Below are 24868 nucleotides of genomic sequence, written 5' to 3'. Positions count from 1 at the left end.
TTCTAGTTCTGTCCATATTCAGTTACTTTTGTAAACTTTTAATGAATAAATAATATTGTAACTGGTTACCTTGCATTTTCCTTTCAAAGTGCCTTGATATGAAATGAAATGAATATACCCCATGTCATCTGCTGATTCATTGCCAAACTTGTGGACTACAAATTACTATTATTATCCCAGTAGAATGGCCATTGAGTTTAGTTCACATCTTCCAGTTATGAGTGCCTTGCACCCATAAGAAAGAGCAACCTGAAATTCCTCGGTATATTATATGAAAATCCTTTTATTAGTAATGCACATACCTTGTGGTTGTGGACATACATACAAAGAATGGCCAAGTCTAATAAGGAAGTTGGCTAACTGACTAAAGGGCATGTGGCTAAGTAACTCAGTGCTGAGAAAAAAAGTTTGTACATTTATTTTTACTAGTAAGTTTGTAGAAATAACTATATACAGATAAATAACTATCAACAGAAATAAACTATAATCTTAATGCTTAAAACAGATAAAAATGTGGCACTTTGACTTTAGAAGTGTTTTTTTTTTAAAGTTTAGAAACAGATCATGTAAGAAAACATTCAAACCCAAAGGACTATTTAGAAACAAATAATGTAGAAAAATTAAGCTCATTTTAAATGTAAAAAAAATATTTTGTTGTGGCAAGTCATATTCAAAAAGTATATAAGGAAGAAGTTTATAATAGAGTTCCCCACCCAAATAGTCAGTAGTTGCTAAGTACAAATACAACATCATACCCATAACCACATTAACCTGCCAGCTGGGAAACATTTGAATCTCTCCTTGGATCCCATGGGCATCATTCCAGGGCAGTCCATAGAAATAGGGCTCATTGGTTTTATTTGTTTCAAAATTTTTGGAAATTTGCAGTACTATGATTTAGGGCCTGGGATAGAGCTCAGAAGGGAAGCATGTGCTTGGCATGCATAAAGCCTTAGGTGTAATATCCATCACCCAAAAACCGAAAAGAATAAGGAGAGCATGATTTATTCAGCATTCCTTTGAAGAACTTCTGAGGATTAATCGGAACAAAAAGGGACTTCAGTTTTAAGATGAGCCATTAACTTTTAGAGTTGAAGTAGTAGCAAAAGCAGTAACTTTTCAAAGGGAAGATCTATCTTCTGGTTCATGGCCCACCTAAATCTGAAATGGCAGCAATAAACCATTGAAATAAGACAAAATGGATTGGATAGCGTTTTCATGCCTTCAGTAGAGGGAAGCTTTCAAGTCAAGCCTAGTGTTTCTCGTTTACTTCTGACTTTAACTAAATCTAATACCTTGCTTCCATTTCCTCTTCTAAAGTGGTGTGGAAATGTCCTTCTCATTCACAGAGAGTTTCTGAGCATTCAGTGAGCTAGCAATCCACAGTAAAGTCATTAACACAGAGTGTAGTAAGGACTCAGTAAGAAGTATGTAGAGAAGAGGTGTCTTCCTCAAGAGTACTGTTAATATTTCCTTTAGCCCCTCATCCTTCTCCTCTAGGTCATGCCCCCATTGCAGAATTTCCACGCATCAGGTTGCTATTTGGAGTGGATTAGAAATAACACGGCACAGGTCAGCCCAGGTTCTCTGAGCTTCATAGAGGTCATTTGTGCTGTTCCTCCTCTGTCTATCCATGCTACCAATTCCACTTGCTCTAAACAAAAGTGTCTGCAGCATAAAGCATCTGCAATTTTACTGTGATTCTCTTGTCAGTGAGTACACTGGGAGTGTGGTGTGTGTGTGTGAGTGTGTGTGTGTGTTTCAGTTGCTCGTGTATCTAGTCTCAAATTGTTTATTTTCCCAAAAGATGTTTCTCTAGATAGCTATGAGTATACCATTCAATATTTCAAGTTGATATTGGGTAGTCTTTATCAGAAAAATGAAAATTCTGACTACTTTCTTATGAAGAAACCTAAAGCAAAACCTAAATTTTTCTTCTTTGAGGCCTGATAGAATATACGTGTGCTGTTGAGTGATTTGAGGACCTAAGGAACAAAAACGGGTAAAGAAATGCCTTCAGCTAACCAACTAAAGACTTGTACAGTGACCTCAAGTCACTTTTGCCCATTGGTGTCCTTGCCACTTCTTCCACGTCCTGCATGAATTAGAACGATTTATCCTCACCCCCTTGAAGCTTAGCGAGTTACTGCTCCTTAAGTATTGTAGATGAATGGTGAAGAACACCGAAAATAGTCCAGTCCCTCCACATATCAGCAAGACAACATACAAGCAGAGAATCGCCAAGGATGTTTCAGCTGTGATTCATATAGCAGGTGAAATACAGCCGGTAACTGGGAGGGGCAGTGCTACTTAAGATGGGAGAGGTAGACTTAGAGGTACTTAAGGTTGAGGAGGTAGTGTCTGCAGACATAAAAGATGAGCCAGTCATGTGAGGACGTGGAAGAGGAACAGTCTATGCAGAAGGAAAAGAAAGCACCAAGAACCCTAACTAGCAAAGGGTCCTTGCAGTTTATTTCTTGGACAGAACAATACCCCAGGCAGTCGGAATAGTATGAGCACAAAGCGGTAGAAGTGTGAAGTTGGCTAAGGCCAGCTCAGCCAGGGTTTCTAAGTCACACGGAGGGTTTGCATTCTATCCTGTGACAGAAAGCCACTGGGTGTTCAAATAGAGACATGCCATCTGTCAGGTGAAGGATGGAGGACAAGAATGGGAGATTGCAGTGGTCCCTGACAGCCTTAACACTGTGGCAGCACTGGCTAGACCACAGACCGTTGTCCAGATCAGACATCGGGAGAGAGAAGGATAAGTATCCAAAAATCTATTCAGAGAAGAAATAAATACATTTTGCTCGGGGCTTCCATGTATTGGATCATGTCCATCCTTTCTGCTCACTAATCAGAAACATACCAAATATTGAATTTCAAAATGCACCCCATTTGTTTACTATAAGATAAATATTTGACTCAATAGGATGTAACAGTGCTTTCAAAGATTTTAACAAAATTAAAATTGATTCAGTTTAGAAATAATGTGCCAAAATTGTATCAGCGGAACTGTGTTAAATATACCATATCGTAGTTGACAACTTGCTCGCCCTCTTTCTCTCTGTCTGTCTCTTTCTCAGAATTGCATATTATTTGATGTCAAGTGTAATTGTAATTTTTAGAATCGCATAGTTTGAGCTATACTCAATGAGTGGAAAGGTGATGATGATGACGACAAGGAGGAAGAGGATGGAGGCAAAGACGATGTCAATGATAGCGTGAACATTTACTATTTTGGCCAGTCTATTCACTGCTGCCCTTCATCTAAGCCCAAAACAGGCTCTTACTTTTTGTTTGTTTGTTTTTTCTGAGACAGGGTTTCTCTGTGGCTTTGGAGCCTGTCCTGGAACTAGCTCTGGAGACCAGGCTGGTCTCGAACTCACAGAGATCCGCCTGCCTCTGCCTCCCGAGTGCTGGGATTAAAGGCATGCACCACCATCGCCCGGCTCAGGCTCTTAGTTTTTAATCTAGACAATAGTCTTGTTAGATGGGCACTATTCCCCCAGTCTTACAAGTAGAGAAAACAAATCTGTCTTAGCTATCCAAGTCAGAACAGAGGCCTCAAAGCACTCCAGTGAGTTCAGCAGTGTGTTCCCTTCTGTCTTCTTGGCCACATCTTCCTCTTCCTTCATCGTGTTTTCCTGTTTCAACTCTGCTATAAAATACACGTTCACAGTTAGTTCTCTTGTCTTAGAAATATTAAGTAGAGCTGGAGAGATGACTCAGAGGTTAAGAGCGCTGGCTGCTCTTCTAGAGGACCCGGGTTCAATTCGCAGAACCCCCATGGTGGCTCACAACCATCTGTAACTCCACTTCCAGGGGGTCCAGCATCTTCTTTAGGTCTCCATAGATATCAGGCCATACAAGCAGTCCACAGACATGTGTGCTGTCCAGAAACGCTCACATATAAAAGATCTCTGTCATCTCACTATGTATCCCCTTCCTTTTCCTTCCTACGTTTCTTTCCCCTTCAGACTGAATTCCTTTGTGGCCTTTGCTTGCATTATCCCTTGGAGCCATTTCTTCAGACCTCACCCGCTCCCAGCAACACATTGAGTCTGCTTTGTCTCATTGACCTCCAGGCTCTCACCTAACTTGTAACAGGGCACCCTGCCTGCTCTTCCTAGGCACCCCAACCCCTCATGCCTCTTTAAACCTCCATGGTGTTTTACTTGTTCATGTTAAGATCATCTCCTCTGTAAAGCTTCAGAGTCTGATTACATCTTCTTGTGTATTCTCAGAGCAGTCTTCACACTCAGCAGATTTAGTGAAGAAAGAATGAATGACTGAGGAATATGTGAATGAATCACATGTCTGTTTGCAGGGTGTATTCAAAAACCACACTTGCATTGCTTTGACCATATATAATGAACCCGAACTGTTACGCATGCAAGATAAACCATGGTGGTTATAGTACCCAGAGTCTGAAATGCAGACTCTCCAATTTGGAAATGTTGGTTCTAATACCTTTAAAAAAAAAAAAAAAACCTTATTCAGGTTAAATTAGTTAACGTGTAGGATCAGTTTGTTCATCCCGTCAAGGAGGCTGTATGTTCCTTAGAAGCTCCCTTAGAAGATTCCATTAGAAGCTCCTATTTTAATGCCTGTGAAACACACTGCTGAGTTCCTGACACAATGCCAAGTCTCTGAATGTTATAAGGCTTAACCCGATTCACACCTGAAATGTGTAAGGCGCTAAAGATGAGCTGCTGACTGTGTAAATGCCAGGAGAGTCTGCATGGTCCCACATGCCTGGGTTTAATCCATTCGAGATTGGTGAATGATCCCCTGGAATTCTTTGGGTAACTGTTAATGTATGGTCGGCATAAGTAGAAGAGAATACCAAGAGAATATTTCCTTCACAAACCTCGAAACATAATGAGGTGGGAATCAAGTTCTTGTTTTATTTTTCTGCCAAGTCCGTGAGAATTACCATTTATTTATGGTTTCTCTGGTGACTTGAAAGTACAGGAAAGGGTTTGAGTTGCCTCGGAGTAAAGAAATGTGCTTAACTTTATCTAATGAAGGTTTTCAGTTTAACCATATATAAGCTTTCCTTTCTCTCTGCCATTTCTTTCTTTCGCCCTCCCTCCCTCCTTTCTTCCTTCCCTCTGGACTTCCCATGGAGTCTTGCTTTGTACCCCAGGTTAGACTATGTACCCCAAGCTAACCTCAAGCTACGTCTTCCTCATCCAGCCTCACACATGCTGGAATTATAGGCATGCACCAGAACACTCAACAAAACTTTCACCACTTTTTAAAAATTGCTTTGAAATTTGATTTCATTTTAGATTTTGTAGAACTGTTCTCTTAAAGTTCCGCTAAATTAGTTAAAGCTTTGCAGTCATAACCTTAGGACTGGAAATGACTTGGTTAATTCAATTCCTGCCACTAATGTATTTCTTTATGTGCGACAGTCTTTGATCCCTGTTTTCCTTGGGCTTCAGCCTACTCACCTATTAAGCAATTTCCTATTGCTGTTTGCTGGAAGTCTCTGAATCCTCCCTCGTGCTCACAAATAGAACATTCTTTGCACAGACTTCTCCACAGGATGCTTCCGAAACCTCCCAGCCAAAGCTGTGGCTTCCAGTTCTACATGAACGCTGCAATCGAGAAAGTATTTCTATACCTGTGTACTATCTTCATTCCCTTTGACGTTCATCAGTGCCTCCCATGACTGGCAAGGATCACTCTAGGATCTTAGCAGGGCACGCGGGGTCTCTCCCATTCTTGACAGGGCTTTCAGAATAAGACTTTGCATGTCATCTTTTAAATCACCCTGTCACCATTTGCCCTTAGGTGGCTTTGACCCAGATCCATGGCAAACAGTAGCTACGGAGACATTCGTGGCCTCATCTTTTTAGCTGATCCTAAATAGGAAAATGATTTCATGACATACGTGGCACCACAGACAATTTTCAGTTATTGATGACACTGAGGTGGGCCGCAGAAGAAGAGGCTGACAGGGCAGAGTTTTCTCTGATGGCCGCCATTGGTCTGAGTGTTCGGCCATGCTCAATACTTTGCTGGGTGGCACGGAAGGATGAATAGCACTTAGCCCTTGTCTTAGGGAAAGTCTTTGTGTAATGGTGAGGAAACATCTCAAAATGTGTGAGCTACCTCCCCAAATGCACACATCTTACAGAGCCTGGTAGGAGGGGACAGAAAGCACAGCACACAGAAACAAAACCTTCTTGTCTTGGAGCCATCCTGCCCATTTTGGGTTATTAAAGTTTAATACAACTTGTGCGATTGGTACGGTTGCCAGTTATCAGCAGGTGTCTGACACGCTGACAGCATTTCCTGACAAGTGTGCTCAATTATATGTTCTCTCGAAACAGAGGGGGGAATTGAAGTGGAATCTTTTCTGTATTCAGGAAAGCTCATATTATGGTTGCCTTGTCGTTTCACTCAAGAAAGCTTGCTCCAGTACCCACTCCATGCTTAGCATTGGTTTGGCATTGTCTCTGTACCCCACCCTTGGAGAATTCACATCGTGCACTGTGAATAGTTGAGGACCACGTCTTACAGAATTCTCTTGGACTGGGAAGATGGCTCAGCATTAAAAATACTTCCACATACCAGAGTTCGAATCCCAGCATCCCTGTCAGGAATCAGTAGCTCACAACTAACTCTGACTCTAGGTCTAGTCAATCCAGTGCCCTCCTCTGGCTTACACTCACACACACACACACACACACACACACACACACACACACATAATAAAAATAAGTAATAAATAATTTTTTAAATCATGAATCTTATCTGTCACTTTATCTGCAAGTACATTTCAAGCCCAGGGCAACTTTTTTTGAGCGTTTATGTTTGGAGAGATCATTAGAGCATTCAGTGAATTCCACTCAGAGCCCATGTCGAGGACAAGGAATGAGAGTCTGGGAACTCAAAATCTTGGCTTGTTATCCTCCTGTTGGAACTGTAGTGCTGGTTCCGTCTTCACACTAATGTATCCACGGGTCCAGTTCTTCAGTTACAGTTTCTTCTCAGAAAATTAACACATTTTCCAGTTGAGTAGATACGTAGAATGTTTGATGAAAGCACAGGTCCGTCTACAAGCACACGTTGTCTATTGAAAATGCAGAAGTTCTTAAGTCTTTTAAATTAAAAGCATGTGTTCACCAAGAGGAGAGAGAAGAAACATAATGCACTTATATAATAAGAGCAGCAATAGTAGTCGTAATAAAATTAACTGATTCCACCAGAGAGGGATAGATTGTTTTTCTTTGATAGACAACCAACTATAGGAAGATTGATACCAGTTTGCATTTTAATAAATGTCAGCTTGCTTCTGCAGTGGCTGTTGAAAGTTGTAAAGTTGTAAACTGATCTATGGATAGGCCAACACAGATGAAAGAGATTATTTAAATTTGATTTGACTTAATGAGGACTTGCTCTATCTGGGCCTGTTTTTAAAACTTGCCTCAGGATTTAACTATACCTGTCTGGATCTCTGTGTATATTTATAAAAATTAAGAAGTGACTTGTCAAGTGTAATCAATTTAATGTCATCCATTTGTTAAACAGAAGTCTGTCTTTCATAAACACATCTGTGGTTTGAAGCTCTACAATTATCACAGTATTGCCCAAGGCATAAGTAGCAAATTTTGATTACGATATTAGTGAATTTTAACTAGGCATCTTTAAGGAAAGGTGCACAAATCTACAGTAACCTTATCTATGTAAAATTTTCAAAAATGCATTGCTGCCTCGTTTATAGCTTTAAAGAGGTGTTAGTACTTATCTAATTAAGTTAATTGACAAACTGATTCTAAATTCCTCTTTTTAGTTACTTTTCTCATTTCTGTGACAAGTACTTGAAAACAGCAAACTGAAAGAAGGGGTTGAATGATTCTGTCTGAGGGTAGGGCAGTCTTGCTCGGGAGACTGACACAGCTGGTCGCATTGCATCCACGTTTCAGGAACAGAACAAACCTGGTTGGTTCAGAGCTCTTTACTTTTTACTCATTCTCAGACCCAGTCCCTTGGATGGCTCCACTGATATTCAGAGTGGACCTCCTTTTTTCTGGTGAATCTTTCTGTAAATACCATTGTAGACATACCCAAAAGTGTGCCTCCGTGGTGGTTCTACATACCATCACGCTGACAATGGGGATTAACCGCCAGTGGTCCTGCATCAGCTACATATCTGCAGGAGTCCTCTTCTGTTGGTTTGCTTGGTTCTGTCTAGAGTTAGGACTGCTGGCCTAATGGGGGAACAGGTAAATGTTTCAAAACTTTCTCTCCTATGTTTCTAGGACAGCAAAAGCATACAGATGTTGGGTTAGGTGAGCGTAACATCCATTCTAAACAACCATTTCTTTGTTTCCAAATGTAAATTTTGGGGAGAACACGTAGGTGCATTTCCTTTAACTCAATATGAAAGCCAGTCAGCAAAAAATATAGGTCACTGTGTAATAAACAAAGATAAATTGAACTAGGCCTGTATGTTCCTATTGCTTAGAAGTGTATATGACTTGTGGAGTCAACTTTGTAATGCACATAGTATGCCTATATCCCTCCTTATATGATAAATACAATCCAATGGAGTCCTCAGAGCTTCTTACAACACGGTTGTAATTCTGGCTCTGGTAGTATCATAGGAGTGCACAGTACATGGATGGCAAATAGGAATGTGGTTGGCCACTAAGAAGCTTAACTGTGGCTTATACTCAGATCTCATGTAACACCGGTGTTTTTTTTACCATTGTGTAATGTTCATTCATGTTGGGTATTATATGGCACGTCTGTGCATGTTCAGCCAAAATGTCGTCACAGAATTGGCCATGGCAACAAAGAAATATGTCTTTGAGCATTTAGAGGAGTTATCATCCAAGTCATATTGAGCAACATCCCAGACTTCACAGTGTTGGTTTCTTTCCTTGTCAGTCTTTTAGGAGGTTCAGGACTTGCAGAGAGCACAGGCCATTGTCAGTCTGATACAAGACGTGTTGCTAAATTGCCAGCACTTCTGTTTCCCTTGGGAAGGACCACACTCCTGTTCTCTTTATTGGAGCCATTGCAAAGACCCAGTGACATGGCTCTTGATGGATGAATGCTCAGCCTGGCAGCTGATCTTCTCTTCAAAGGAAGGATGGCTTTGGATTCACTTTTAAGAATCACAGAATATTTACCATGAACTCTTACATTAAAAAATGAGTCTAATATAACAGCTCCTTTTTATTTAAGACAGAACTGTGTTTATGGGTAGAAAATGCTGTGAGACGATTTTCCCTATTTCAGTAGTCTTATAAGGTGCCCTATGTAAGGTTAAGGTTACCGCTTCCTGTAGTTGAAGACTGTGACATCATTCAGGCCCCACAGTGGGTTACAGAGACGGGCGGCTTGCTTATGGCTTGTTTAGAGTTAATCCAGCAGTTGCAATAATTCACAGGAAGAATTCCATAATCTAGCGCTAACTTCAAGTGGCATGAATTTTTATTATCACTGGACTATCTCTATTCTTTCTTGAGCGCCTTTCCAAACATTTATAGTAAATTCTTTCATGCCCCTGCTGGGTAATGAGTGTTTTTATTTTCTATGAAGGGAATTTTTCAAAGTTTAGTCCCTCAGCATAAACTGAAATGTAATGACACATTTCAAAAAAGTTTCAAATTTGTGCTTTTTAAAGGTTTGTTTTTGTTTTAAGATATGGGGGGTTGTGTGTGTGTGTGTGTGTGTGTGTGTGTGTGTGTGTGCCCAAGGAGGACAGACATTGAATCTCTCTGGAGCCAGAGTGACAGAAAATTGTGAGCCACCTGACGTGGGTGCTAGGAATTGAACACGTCATCTGCAAGAGCAGGACATACTCTAAATCCCTGAGCCAGCTCTCCAGCCCCTCAGAGTCAAAATTATAAAATTAACATTGTGGGTACCCCTCTTGCTTCCATGAACCTGACTCTGCTGAAAGTTAGAGCATGGCTTTGACTTTGTTGAAATGATCCAAGAGGTAGAGAGTTGGCAGGTGTGACAGTGGCCTTTGGGAATGCTGGGAGGAGTGACTGCCCAGAACAGCTGAGCTGGTGCTAACTGCTGGTTGTGATTACCTCTGCGAGTGTATGACAGGCACAGTTTTGTCTTAGCTGCTTGAAATAAGGAATTGAGAGTGAACTCGACCTGTGTGATTTCCCTTCCAAACACCTTAGCAGTCCTTGCACCATGGGATAGAAGGTTGCCTTCTGAGGGGAGAGTGGAGGCGAATAATACCTGAGTCTTTCTGAAGTTTCAGCTTGGTTTTAATTGATGCATAAACAAGCTGTGTGTACATTATTGGGATACCATGCTTTGTTTTCACACATTGTGCAAGGGATGAAACAGGGGAAGTGTGATTTTTCAGATTTACCTTCTCCCAGTAAAAATCTCTTTTTCAGCTTTTTGAGATGATGTGTTGTTAGTGAGGCTTGTGTAGGCTGGTGAGGAAGATGACTTCTGAGACAGCAGGAAGTCTAGATGGCCAAGAGGCCAATTCTTTGCAATTCTTGATTTAGCAAATGAAATAAGACAGGAGAGGAATTGTTGTTGTTGTTGTTGTTTGAATTAGCTTAATCCATGGTTGTTGAGCAGCATTTAAGCCACACTGTTAAGTACTTTCAGCATCATTCAGCATCAGTAGAGATGGCTCTGAGTGGTCCATGATCCAGCATGCCTTCTCCCAGACTATTTCTGATGTCTTCATTGCTAGGTACTATTCATACCGCAGCATTCACCTCCAAGTTCCTATTATTTGAAGTACTTAGGTGGGCAGAGTCAAAAATAAAACTCTTTGTATAAACGCATATTTGTTTCTGGTTTTGATACCCAAGGTTTGTTTCTTCATAGATACTCTACTGGTGTTTCTTCTTGAAAAACTCATACTTTTCTTCTAGTTACATCATAAAGATATGCAAAGTGAAAGAAATCCACAGTCACAATACAGTTTCAGAAGCCAAGAACCACACCCGTGTGCATATCTGTGATGTGTCCGATGAGGCATACGTCTGTAAGCCCCAGTGGTACTCACCCCTTCTTTAAAAAAAACGCCCGTTTCGGAAAATAGGGTTGATTAAGCTTTTGTTAGAGTTATGCTTTTGATGTTTTGTTTGAGGTTGTGGTTGTTGCTGAGACAAGGTCTTCATAGGTATCCCAGGCTGACCTCAGACTCACTCTGCAACCCAAGCTAGCTTCTATGTCATGGCGATTTCTCTGCCTCAACCTCCTGAATGCTGGAATTACAGGTTTGCGCCACCGTGATTGGCTAATTCTACTAAGATCTGATGCATTTGTATTCTATCGCTTATGATGGGTAAGCAATTCCTTTTCAACAGTCTCTGTTCATACACTGAACTCAAAAGGAGCATGGGAACTGGGGAATGGGGAGCCCGATATTTCTAGGACTGTTAGCTGCCTTTCCAAGTGTCACCTTTAACAGTGAAACTCAGGTTCACTCTAGTTCCCCGAATTCCAAGCTGCCAGTCCATGAACTAGAACTTGAACCATATGAGAAGGTATTAAAGTGCCAGTTACACCGAGGACTTAAAAATCTGCTATTCCACTTAAAATATACTTCAACATTAAGCAGTAAAAATAAAAAGTCATTTTTATTAGAAATGCTTGTGGCAGCTGACTCCATAGTCTTTATTGGGCTCTCTATGCCTTTAAAACTCTAAGCTGACTGCACTGGGTGTGCTCAGTGAGCGTATAAAATTCATTTTTATTTGTGTATGGTTGTATAAAATTAATATGGTTGCTAATAACTGCATCTAATTTTTCAGTGTTTTATTAAAAAGTCAAAGAACATAAAAAAAATGACTCTAAATACTTGGCTTGGTAGTCTGCGGTATGCACAGAAAACCAGCATACAGAGAAGCCGGGTCAGAGCTGAGAAAAGGGGTGGTTGAGATGGGCAGGATGGGGTGGGGGGTAGAGTGCTAGCGCATGTAGCTGGCAGGAATACAGAGCTGGGGACCAGTAGTGCCAGCTCTCAGACCCCTTCCTTCTCACACAGTCTGTGCTTTTTCTTCCCACGGGGAAGTGGAAAATCATTGTATTTCCATTCCAGTTGTCCCTATTCAGCACCCTTTGATGGCGGGGGTATGGGAATGAATAAGACCACAGCAGAGATGGCCTTTGCCGAGTCAGGATCAACTAGACATGTGGCAGGCAGCCCTCTCAGCAGATGCATGGAACAGATACTTGATATAGCTGAGGAGATGGCTCAAGGCAGGAGGTGTGGCTCAGGGATACCTGTGTGGTGATTGGGGAGCCGTTGAAAGTCAACTTAAGGGAGCTGTCCTTTGTCATTAATTAGCATTTTTAATCTTGAGACTTTTGACTCAGAGCTTTTGCTGCCATTAAATCACCACATAGGTAAACTGTAATGAATGACAATTTAGCTTACAACACATAAGGTCGCTCTCCCATTTACCTTAGTTGTTCTGAGAAAAGAAGCAGCATCAACCGAGACTTGTGTGATCCTGAATGGGATGTGCCTGCCATCAGTGGAATGCCTGGTGCATTCCCAGGTTAGACCAGGTAGTCACCGAGGCGCTGGGCAAGGCGGCCGTCTACTCCTGCGGAGCGTTTGCCACCTGTGTTCCTTTTCTGGTTCACCTTAGTCATTCATTCTTGGATGATAATGATGCCGAAAGTTATTTAAATTGCTTAAGTAAGCAATATATTTTGAAATTCTGAATAGTTATTAAACATTTATATTTTGGCTTTTGATGTGGTGTTTTGTTTATTAGCTTGCCTTTACCTGTGTTCTAGACCAGACTCATTTCATTCAAGAAGCCCTGCCCTAAGCCGTAAGCATTTTGGAACTGCTAGTCTGAATGTCTGTAAGCCTTAAAGAAATCGCTGTTGCTTCACCTCTCGGCTATCAAGTCAGTTGCTATAGGTGCCCATGTCCCTCCCGTCTCCGCCTCTTAATTATGGAACTCTGTCTGTGTCATGGGAGACAGAGACTCCAATAGCCATGGGATAAACAAAAGCTTACAGAGAGCACTGTGTTCTTGGCCTGCTGAGGGGAGGGAGCTGCGCAGGAGGCAAAGGGAGGCCCAGACAAGGCTTTGGTAGAAAGAAAGTTCCTAATTCTCATGTAATTTTAGTGTGCCCTTTCATGTCTCCATCCACAGATACACGGTTCCGATCAAACTCAATAGGGGCTCATGCTTCTAACACGCTCTGGTTAAATGACTCAGGACACATCACTTGAAGTTCTTGGCTGCCTAATCTAGAGAATCTACACATACACATTGCTGGTGCTCAGGATTTTGTTCTCAGTTAGTAAATACCAGAAGCCATACTTGCTATTGTCTTCCTCTTTTTTTTAAATTGTAATAAGCCTCTAATATTTATTCATTGCTCTTCAAACAACTGCTTAAGCAATATTGGAGAAGAACGTTCTACCAAAATGGCAAATAAAGAATAAGAACAACTTATTTTGAAGAAAAGTTTGGTTTCGTCACCACACTAGAAGCTTCTCAACCCCCACCCTCCAGGAGTAGGATTGAATTAGCAATCCAGAATAAAATGGCCACAAGAAAAGCCAGCTTCGTCCTGTGCTGTCGTAACAGCGCTTATGGAGTTAACTAAATTGACTTTTTAGAGAATACATAAAAAAACACATATGCTCATTTAGACACACAATGAAAAAGACTGTTTAGCATTTAGCTGAATGGGGCCTGCGTGGATTTCACAATGTATTATGGCCTTGTTTCCTGACTTTTTAACTTGGCATGCAGTTCAACTGCAGGCTTGTTTTGTTTCTCATATTTAAATAACTGAATTGTAATCATATTACTTAACCAAGCTTTAAAAAATGATATTACCACTTACCCTTCGGGAAAAATCTGTCTCAAAACTCTATTTGAATCCTCTGTCCACTTTCCCTCTCCCTGTACCCTACACTAAGGTTTCCTTCTTAAATTACTCCTAAGTTTTAGTAAAATTGCCAGACTTCTGTTGTTTTGTAACACATATGTTTTGGTTTGGGACTATTTCACACTAATGCAAACCCCCTGTGCCTCTGCAGGAAACACGTTTGTGGATTGCTAATTGTTTTAGATTAACCCCAGAGACATTTGGCAGGCTTGGTTATGGCATTTTCGGCCCACAAATTTAATGTTTATTTCTTGGGCTTTGATCATACACCTTTCGCCCAGACAGACAGGTCAGTTGTCCTGTGGAGAGCATGAGGAAGCATCCTGCATCCTGCATCCTCTGCCTCTCAGGAGGATGGACCACTCTGGGTCAGCTGCCCTATGGGGAGCATGAGGGGAGCATTCTGCATCCTCCAACTCCCAGGAGGATGGACCACTCTGGGTCAGCTGCCCTGTAGAGAGAATGGGGGAACATCCTGCATCCTGCATCCTCTGACTCTCAGAAGGATGGGCCACTCTGGGTCAGATGCCCTGTGGAGAGCAGCATCCTGCATCCTCTGACTCCCAGGAGGATGGACCACTCTGTCTTCTCTCAGTTTGTTTTCTTCAGCTCTCGCTGCCTTAACCCAGCACTGGCTGGGTGGCTCAAGCAGTAGAACGTAATGTTCTGCCAGTTAGTCCTAGATGCCAGAAGGCTGGAACCCCAGACCCAGGAAATCAGATGAGTACTGGTCTCAGCTTGAAGACAGCCAGCTTGTCATATGACCTTTCCTCTGTGGCCACTTTCGGAGAGAACTTGCTGCTGTCTCTTTCCCTCTTTATGAGAACACTGATTCTGTCTGCTCAGACATCACACTGATGACCTCATATACCTGTAATGAAATTTGGCCAGGGGGAGAAGGTTACAATTTAATCTCTGTGACATTTAAAGGGCTACATTGGCCTCTAGCACCTTGGGTTCCCGCCCCCACCCCCACTAGACACACCCCTCACCCATGAGCTCTGAAACACTAATCTCTGTGGCTTCTCTCAGTGGGCTTCAGTGTCCTTTGATTTCTGTCAAGTTTTAGCCTAGACTCTAGACTGGCAGGAAGTGGATTGAGAATGGGAGGAGGTCCGCAGAAGCAGCCTCTGTTTAGGAGACCCTCCCAAATCCTAGCACCCTCCATACTCCGTCCCAGTGACTCCTCTCTCCTCACGCCCAGACCTCAGACGGCTAGGGAATGTGTGCTGTCCTTCTGGCTTTCTGTGCTGTTTTTCTGATTATTTGTGACACAGAGTCTTTCCATGTAGCTGTGGATGGTCTAAAATGCACTATGTATCCCAGGCTGGCTTTGAACTCACAGAGATCTGCCTGCCTCTGCCTCCCTGGGGTTGGAACTAGAAATGTATGCTACCCAACATGGCCATTTATTTGTCTATGCTTGTTTATAAAAGAATTTCCATCAATTATCTGTTTGATACAAGGAACAAATACCTCTGGAAGGGGCATTTTTAGGACAGCAGCAATTCATAGTCCTTTCATGCCTGTAAATTCCTAAAGGACAACTTAAGTGGTGTTGTGATGCCGCTTTAGCAGTGGTTCTCAACCTGTGGGTCACAACCCCTTGTGGTGGTCAATGGCCCTTTCACCATGGTCACCTAAGATCATTGGAAAATACAGTATTTACCTTGCAATTCATAACAGTGGTAAAATTATAGTGACGAAATCACAACAAAATTAATTTTTTGATTGGGGGTCACCACAACATGAGGCGCTGTATTAAAGCGTTCCCAGCATTTGGAAGGTTGAGAACCATTGTTCTGTAGTGATGTCATTTGTGGATCTCGCAATAATAGAATGTCTAGTGTTCATATGTCTGAGGGTGCCACATTAGGGCTAAGGCTGCCTGAAGGGTTTGGGCTCTAAAACCTGCATCCTCCCTGTTAGCGCTGCTCGGGATGAGACCTGCATCCTTTGCTTGTCAGTCCTGGATTTGCCCTGGATCTGGAAAGAACAGGAGCTAGAATGCTTTCAGATCTCAGTCCCAGGCTTCAGTGGAGACACAAGAGGCTTTCCTAGGAGCAGAGAAATTATCTCAGCCCCGTCCCGTTTGCTCAGGGGGCAACTGTAAAAGAATGGCTCAGATCCTGGCTCCCGTCCTGCATCAGACCATTACTGAGCACCTCTGAGATGCGCCCTGTTGATCTATAAATTGGCAGTGATGTACGAAGCTCCCATGGTGCACTGTGCCACCTGTAGGGCTTGCTAACTAACACTTTTCTAACACGTTGGCTTCTGTTGTCTTGAGTATACAGTAGATCATCTGTGGATACAACACTTGTTGATCATGATGCCAAAATTATCCCTTACGACTTGACACAAAGGCCTGGGGGTGCGTCTCAGTGAAAGCATGCCTCCCACACATAAAACCTTGGATTGCATCCCTGGCATTGGAAGAAAAAAAGTACTTCGGTCAGCCAGATACATTCATATCCACAGTCATAGTACTTGGGAGATGAGGCAGAAAGTTTGTGATTTTGTGGCCAATATCAGGGTGCATAATGAGACCCTGTCTCAAAACAGGAAAACAAACAAAGCAAAGAATAAAATTTAAAAAAAAAAAAGAATTTGAGGAGTGAGAAGGATGGCTGCGCAATTTGGAATACGTCCTACTCCTCCAGCGGTCCTAAGTTCAGATCCCAAACTGCATGTGGGGCAGCTAACAGCTACTTCCAGCTTCATCTCTAGGAGGCCCAACACCCTCCTTTGGCCTTTGTGGACACCCCTACACATGGGATACACACACACAATGACATGCACACATAAATAAAAATAATTCGAGTTGCATCCTTTCTCTTAACAAAGGAATTGTTGTGATTGTATGTTGTTAAAACTAATACACGTTCATGAAAACTTGGTTTAAAGAAGAAAGTAAACTCCTAATCCTACCAAACAGAATGGATTCTGTTACACTGCACTTGTGTGATAGCTTCATGCATCTGACTTCCCAACGTGCATACTTTTATTTTCTCAGCTAAGACGTCCTTTATCTGTGTGCACTGTATTGATAACAAAGGTACTTTTCTGAACATTTTCTTCTTAAGTATTTAAATTATCTTAATAAAATTATATACCTAGGTACACAGTCCTGAATTTAGATGAATAAATGTGATTGCATTGTTTTGCTTTTTCATGGCTCTGTGGTTCTCACCCTACCATCTGTTATGGTATTGGTTAAATCAGGTAGGTCTTCTGCCTTCCCGTGCCTTCTGTTGACCTGGCCAGGTAAGTTGCGGTATGACCATGCTTTTGGCCTGTGGAAATACCTCTCTGTCTCTGAAAGAGGAAAATGTGCTGAGGATAACTGATACAGTCTTCATTCTTCTGGCCATCTTCTTTCTCTGAGGTCTAGGTGTGCGTCTAACGGTTCACACTAAGGTGAGACAGACTTCATGCAAATGCTAGAGAAAGCATGGACAGAATCTTAGTTTATGTTGCTGGGATTATGTCTGCATTCTTCTAGGTTCTTTTTATTATTTCTACAGTCTAGGTTTTCAAAGTAATGTGATGGGAAGTCAGAGGTGGATGAGCAGACCCAGATGCCCATTAGTGACAGCACCTGGGTCACTCTCCTGGGTCACTCTCCTGGGTCGCTCTGTGATCTTGACTCCGATTCATGTTTTCTGAGGTGGTGGGTGTCTTTCTATGTAGACAACATTGTACTTTTACAGTTCAAAGAACAAAAAGAAATAAATATTGAGCTTCGTTACTTAGGTTATAATATTCTGTTCCTAAGGATTCAAGATCAAGAAGAGTTTATTCTGGATAGTCCAGATCCTTTATTGTCACTATATTTGATTTATCAAATGAGCTACTTTCACAAAGCAGTGACCAAAATATTGACAGTAACAACCTAATGCCGGAAAGGTTTATTTTGGCTCTATGGGGAAAGAGCGGTAGTGGCTCTGTCTATCGTGGAGGCTGGGGCCAGGACTCTTCTCATCCCATCAGCCCAGTTCCTTGTAACCTGCAGAGACCCACCTCGTGTGTCCTCTTTGAGTCAGCCACACCCCACCTCCTGCAAGTCCCACAGTCTCCTTAAACAGAGCCCTCAGCTGGGGAACAAGTGCTCCAACACGAGCTGGTCAGGGATGTCTTAGATTCAGACTACAAGCATCTCACATGTTTCTCCTTCCACCTCATAATCCTGAGAAAGGCTCAACCCTCAGCAGCTGTGCGGCTTTATTCTCATATGCTAAGTGGAAGATGGTGGGTTTGCTGTAGATATCCATCAGTATGGCTTTAAATTGAGCTTTTTCAATTCTTAGGAATTTAGCTGCCAAAGAGCAAGGATGTGCTTTGCCTCCTTCATCGGTGCTTGTCTTCACTGCTCTTGGCTGCATTATTTAGGTCTTTAAGGGACTCTTGCAGATGTTTTAAGCTACCAGTTTTTATGTAAAGTGTGGCTCTGTTCTTAGCATTTTGAGTAATGGTGGGTGATCTGATTGTAAGAAGTATGAGAGAACACTACTGCCTTTACAGACAATGGGATTTGGCCTAGACTTCTTCATACTTCATGATTCTCAGGTTTCCTGTGCCATTTTATAACAGCCACCCTTTACAGTAGTTGTGAACATTTAAAACAATATGTATTATATCACTGTAATTCTTACAGCTCTTACTTTTCAACTCTGGGGTCTGTGTATTCAGATTTGTCTTTCCCTGATGCATGTTGTATCACCGTAGACCATCACTAATCCTTGGTACCTCAGTTTCTCATTCGCATCATAGGGAAACGCGTGTTGGTCTCACATTGTTGAAAAAGTTCAACAAAGTTTGTAAAGCGGTCATAGTTGTGCTCGGTTTGTAAATACTGAGCATTCTTAGTATTACACCGGTGGTTTTGATGCTTCTGTGGCTATTTTATTTTAAGTAAGGCAGCTCTCCTTACCTTTCCTCCTCAAGGCATCTTGAACCCAACATTTTATTAAGACAGCATTGCTTTAATCCAGCAGATACTTGGTTTTAATGGTCCTATTGAGCTGATTAATGGTTTTCTTCATCTGCAACCTGGGGTCCTGCCTTCCCGTGTCTCTGACTTTCTCCATTTGTCAACAGGGGCGGAGAGGCCTTGGCTCTGTGTTTGTCTGGGCATCTGGCAATGGTGGAAGGAGCAAGGACCACTGCTCTTGTGATGGTTACACCAACAGCATCTACACCATCTCCATCAGCAGTACAGCTGAGAGTGGAAAGAAACCGTGGTACTTGGAAGAGTGTTCCTCTACACTGGCCACAACCTACAGCAGTGGAGAATCCTATGATAAGAAAATAGTATGTAACTTTTGCGTGTCTATTACCATCCACATTTCTTCAGTGTTCATGTTGAAAGTTAAGAGAGATCCATACATGTGTAGAAGGAGCTTATAGAAGCAGCAGATCTGATTAGCTGATGGGACCAAGTAAATCACTGTGAACGTTAACAGTCTATTGCTGATTCCTTAAAAATGCTTGTCGGGATCATCATATTTGAACATTAATATAACGTTGATCACAACTAAGTTTCAGTTTTATTGAGAACAAATGATTGGTCTACATTTACGTTGATAAGAAAGAAAAAAACAAGAAGAATCAACATGTGATTCTCAGCTTAGTGTCACTATCATTGACTTCTGATTCTGGTGTCTCATGTAGCTAATTCATTATGAACAAAAAAGTATATACGAGAACTAAAATTCACACTTAAGGTGTACATTTGCTTGTCTGTTTCCATGGGCTCTACATCTACAAGCTAACCGACCACACTACATTGAAATTACCTTGAAGATATTCTTTTAGTAGTCTCTGTTCACTAAACAATGTAGCATTACATCTGTATGCATGGCCCTTGTGTTATTTTGTATATTAACGCAATCTAGAGATTGGGTAGTACTTAAGGAAGAATGTGCAAACATAAATGTGCAAATATATGTCATTGTATTTTATATGCAGGACTTAAACATGTAAGTCCTGTTTTAGGATTCCTGAAACCAATCCTTTGCAGATATCAAGGGGCTGTATTTGTCCAATGTATCCTAACCCTGTACCAGCTGTGCTTGTGGGTCTACTGTAGTCTACTGAATGGGGAATTATGGAAGTGCAGTGGCGTCCCCTCTTCACCATCCTGTCCTGCTAGCTTGTAAAACAGCTATTCAGGATTCAGGTTACTAGATTGGCCTACCTAACTTAAGCCATTTTCTAGGTCTAAGTCCTTCCTTATAATGTGCAGGTTTAGGAGTTTTTAGTTCACAGAGCCATTACTGAAATAATTGGGGGATACACAAGTCAATAAAAAATGCAACCCAATGCTAACCCTTCTCAAAGTCTGTAGAAACTGACTCTTAGAATGCCTGACACAGCACTACTAATTCTAAATGTCAAATGCTAGTCCTCTTCTCCTGACCATGGTTTTCCAGAGTGTCTCAGGATTCCTCTTTCAAAGAGGACTCATGTCCTGCTGAGCTGTTTTACCTGATGTTTGAGGAGCCACACAGGGACAGATCAACATTGTGGAGGAGCATCTCATTTTTCTGTAGCAGTAGGGAAGCCACTGCAATGGTTCAGCAATTAAGAAAACTGGTTTTTCTTCCAGAGGACCTGGGTTTGGTTCCCAGCATCCACATAGCAGCTCACAACCATGTTACTCAAATTCCAGGATACCTAGTGCCCTCTTCTGGCCTCTGTGGGCACTGCATACTTATAGTACACAGACATATATTCAGGGAAAAGACCCATACACATAAAGTTGAATGTATACAAGTCCATCTCTCAGTACTTCCTGGATCAGTTATCAATGAACTAACTCTAAACACAAAGTAAGATACATAAGGAAAAAGCTCAAGACTAGACATTTCTGGCTTAATTAAAACCTGATGCTGCTCACCAAGATTTTGATTTCAGTATAGAGCTGTAAGCATCTGGAGAACTCTTTTGCTTTTCAGTAGAAAACTGTATCCCCTAACTTGTCACCCTCAACTACCAGTGTCTCGTGACACCCATCTCTGTATCAAGAAGTAACTGAAAATCTCCAGGATAAGATTCCCACCATTTACAGCTCTAGAGTCTGAGGATCGGCAGCAAGCTCATACTTCCTCCCAGGCATCTTATGACCGCTCCAGTCCTCTTGTTCCCTGTGGGACCATTGCTGTGGGGCTGGTGCTGATCAGCTCCAGAAATGCCTTTTCTAAAAGAAACTTATAGTCTAATGAACAAATATCAAAACAGGAGGAGGTGTGCTCACATCCCTGACGGAATACGTCACTTGGTCTGAGCAACCTTAGCACCATGTCTACGAGGTCCACTCACTAGACCTTTCTCCTGGGCACCATTGTATTTGTAACTGGGCAGCAGTTGTTGTGGCCCCATAAACACAGCCATCAAGCGCCAGATGTTTACAGTTCTATAATGAAGTCAAAATCTTGGTGAGAGGAGAAAGTTTGGGGTGGGACCTGAACACCATGGCTGGATGTCAGTGTCCTTCTGTGAGGTCTCACACTTCAGTTTCCCGTCACAAACTGGATGCATACTTAACTCTTCCTTCTATCTGCTTTGTGATTATTCTCTTTTTCAAAGGAAATTTCCATTTATTAAGAATTAGAAATTTATTGTTTTGCTTATGGGATGATGTCTTCAGACTAGAGATAAACTCGGGAATCTCCTAATGGAGCTAACGGGTGTCTTGCCCCACTGGGGCACACTGTCCAATGGTTAGGGAACATAGCAATGTGTGTAAAATCATGGGCTTAATTCTAGATCACAGTATTTCTGCAATGAAAAAATAATCTTTAAGGGCATTAGTTTCTCATTACGAAGGCCAAAAACTTGTTCATTTCTGCCTTTTCTTCTCTTTACCTAGTTCTTCAATTCTTTTCTTAATGTTTGCACCCTCAAATTACCCACAAGGAAGAAGAAATTTGGAAACTGATTGAATCCAGTGTCTGACTTCACACTGGCCACATAGTGCTGAGCCACCCCACTCCAAGTCTTGACCTCCTCAACTGTAAAATTGAGGTGACCCCCACATGGTCCCAGAGATTCCCGTGAGACAGTGACAGCCTGAGTCTGAGTACCTGGTATGCATGTGGCTCTATTAGAGACTGGCATCACTGTCCTTAGACTGTGCAGCCTTCTGCACCCTTGAAGGCCCGTGGGTTGCATCTCGATTCACAGTGGTTCCCATTGCACCTCCATTTTCCCAATCCATAAAACCCTGTGGTCTGTTCCACCAACCCCATAAAGAAAGCCACTGTGATCAGGAACATGTTAACAGCCTGAACATGAGTGGAGCTGGCAGCAACATCAGGTTTTTATGGTCCAGCTGACCCCCTTTCCTTCCAGATGTCAGGATGATGAATCAGCCCACAGCGCGCCCAGGACCTTGCCACCGCCAGGCTTTGAACCTAGACGCCTGTGGTCTCTGGGTGATGCCTGCCTCCTGTTAGTGGCATCCGTGATGGAGTGCTACAGCAGTGGCAGTGTCCTGTCTGCACGGGGCCCCTCCCCGGAGCCATCCATTTCCTTCTGTCACTCGCCTCCTCTCCCGAAAAGCACAGCTGTCGTTCTTCTTTCCCAAGAGCACCTTAGTAATTCGAACTGAGGCGGCTGCTGAGGAGCTGTGGGACAGGAAAGATCTCTCCTTCCGGGAAAGCACTTTGTTAAATAAACTTTACATGCCTGGGACAAAAGGTCTTTTCATGATTTGCAAGCAGGAAAGCTTGCCCTGGGTTTCAAAATAGAGTGAGGCCCGCACACTTGCGTGCCCTGCCATTGCTCGCAACTCAACAGTGGGCACTGGTGTTATAGTCACACTCACATAGACCTGGAGCCTTGGTAGCCTGGCAGATTATGCCAGCAAATGAAGCATCCAGGATGTCAAGAGTCTAATAAGGAGCTCTTTTCTAAACAGAATGGTCAGGAATGACTATTGTTTGTTTGCAACAAAAATCTCACCCAGCCCAAGCTAATCCCATGGTGCTTCTGCCTTGGCCTTCCATGTGCTAAGATGACTTCTAGGACCTGCCACATCCCCTAAACAGATATTTTTAAGATTTATTATTATTATTATTTTTATTATGTGTATGTATTAGTGCAGGTGCCCTCACAAACCCGCTGTGTCAGTTCCCCTGGATCTAGAATTATAGGGACTTATGAGCAACCTGGATGCTAGGAGCCATACTCAGGCTCTCTGCTAGATCAATATTGTCTATTACCCACTGAGCCACCCCTCTGGCCCACTCTGATTAATCTAGTTTAAAGCCATGGCTTGAAGTAATGTTTTCCTTAGCATAATTGTCTACATAGCATTCTGTATCTCGTGTGACATATTTACAGTTGTTATAACATATCATAAACATAACATAAACATAACATTTGTGACCGTTCTAGTGAGAACCTGATACAGCACTCTGCACGTGGCCTGCAACCTTTCTCATTATCCTGGAAACCCTGTGTACAGGGATCATCTTGTTCATCTCACAGATGAGAAAACAGAAACTTGAAAGGCTAGAAAAGAAACATACATCTGGTCTGTTGGGGGCACCTAGGTTCCAGTCAAGCAGAATGAAGCCCAAGCCCATCTATCATGGGTGTCTCATCATGCCCAACACTTGTCAGGGCCATCCAGTGTGGCGCTATGTAGGGAAGGGTGGTCACTTACCTGGTGTTCTCTTAATAGCTGTCCACCACATTTTACCACCTTGCTCTTCCTGATTGAATCTCTGGCCTCTACCCTTTTCCTAATCCCCTCAGTCAGCCACAGTCTCCCAAGATGGTGCTTCTGTGTGGTCAGAGTAGAGCTGCGTCCTCTGCTGAGGCCTTCTTGTAGGAGCCCCTTGCCTGGAGCCTCCCTTTGGCTAGGTAGAGGAGCATGATGCTGTGTTCCCTGCATGTGGGCTCGTTCCTTCCACCACCCTCTTCTCAGTCAGCCGCGCTTCCCCATGTACTTAGCCTCACTTGACACTATTGTCTACGTTCTTCATTTACTGTCTGATTTTCTTGCCAGAGTGGAAACTACTTGAGAACGAAGAGTCTGTGCTCTCTTGGCTAGAGCCAGGCTCCGTAAGTGTCCGTGCAAAAAATAACCATGTAAAAATAACCTTCATGGAAGGTAAACATTTATTGAAATAGTTACTCTGGAAAATGGTCAAATTTATGTGTGTAACAACCCATACAAGCTATCAAAGTTTTGTCTTTAAATCTCACTGCTTCCATCGCTTCCCCCTATTGTGTTTGTAGAACTAAAACCCTATTCAGTCGTTCCTACCAGGAAGTTATCTCTATTTTAGAACCTCTTCTGCCTTTGGCTACCCACCTGCCCCCAAGTCGTTTGTCCTGCTGATTCAACTTTGGGCCCCTTTGCATCCCTGTTCGGAGAGGGTCTCTGAGCCATATTTTGGCTAATAAGCATTCTGCGCTCTTCTCCCGATATCATTTTATTTATATGTGTTCAAAACGCACATGCAGCCTGCAGTATATCAGGGGTGGCCACAGAGACCCACTCCAGAGAGATGAATTAGCCCACTGTACATGAGGCTTCTAAACACTCACTTCCTCCTGTGGAGAAGCCCTGCTCCCTTGCTCTCCAACCTCCTCCCTCACCCCCTCCTGCTTCAAATGCAGTCAGCGCTCACATCAGATCCATCTCTGCCATCGCCTCTGCTCTCTTCCATTGAGAAAAATCTCATTTAAAAAGGAGTCTCCTTCTTTCTGTTTCTTAAGTAAATAAATGGAAGAACAAGTCCAGATATGTTAAGTAGTGGGACCCATGTTCTCCTCAAAATGTACCAAAGCATACAGGAGCCCTGCTTGCTGTACCCGCTTGCTGGCAGGCTGGAGGACCAAGGCTGTTCTGCTGTCCCTGAGGTGACTGGAGGGCTGACTATGTTGCTCTTGTCCTCATGGGTGGCAGCACACTCTAAAAACTTTTTTTACGTTGCTGGTTCAGGATTTCATACCGTCCCCGCTTACTAAC

At 42.6% G+C, this 24868-nt stretch overlaps 1 protein-coding gene across 4 annotated transcripts in view; it reads left to right on the top strand.

The window, feature by feature from the left end:
• The window catches only part of Pcsk5 (proprotein convertase subtilisin/kexin type 5), a 411377-nt gene that overhangs the window by 167618 nt on the left and 218891 nt on the right, over nucleotides 1–24868 (top strand). For all 4 annotated transcript variants that reach the window (XR_007594733.1, XR_007594738.1, XM_050158819.1 and 1 more), the window contains exon 8: nucleotides 18982–19194. Coding sequence is in view for 2 of the 4 variants with exons in the window: in XM_050158819.1 (XP_050014776.1) it covers nucleotides 18982–19194 (213 nt within the window). In the remaining 2 variants the exon portion in view is untranslated. The remainder of the gene's footprint in view (nucleotides 1–18981; nucleotides 19195–24868) is intronic.

This window comes from Alexandromys fortis, unplaced genomic scaffold (genome assembly GCF_014885135.2).
Source record: "Alexandromys fortis isolate MF-2015 unplaced genomic scaffold, M_Fortis_MF-2015_v1.1 scaffold_10, whole genome shotgun sequence".
NCBI classification, from domain to species: domain Eukaryota; kingdom Metazoa; phylum Chordata; class Mammalia; order Rodentia; family Cricetidae; genus Alexandromys; species Alexandromys fortis.
This window is presented reverse-complemented; position numbering and strand designations above follow the sequence as displayed.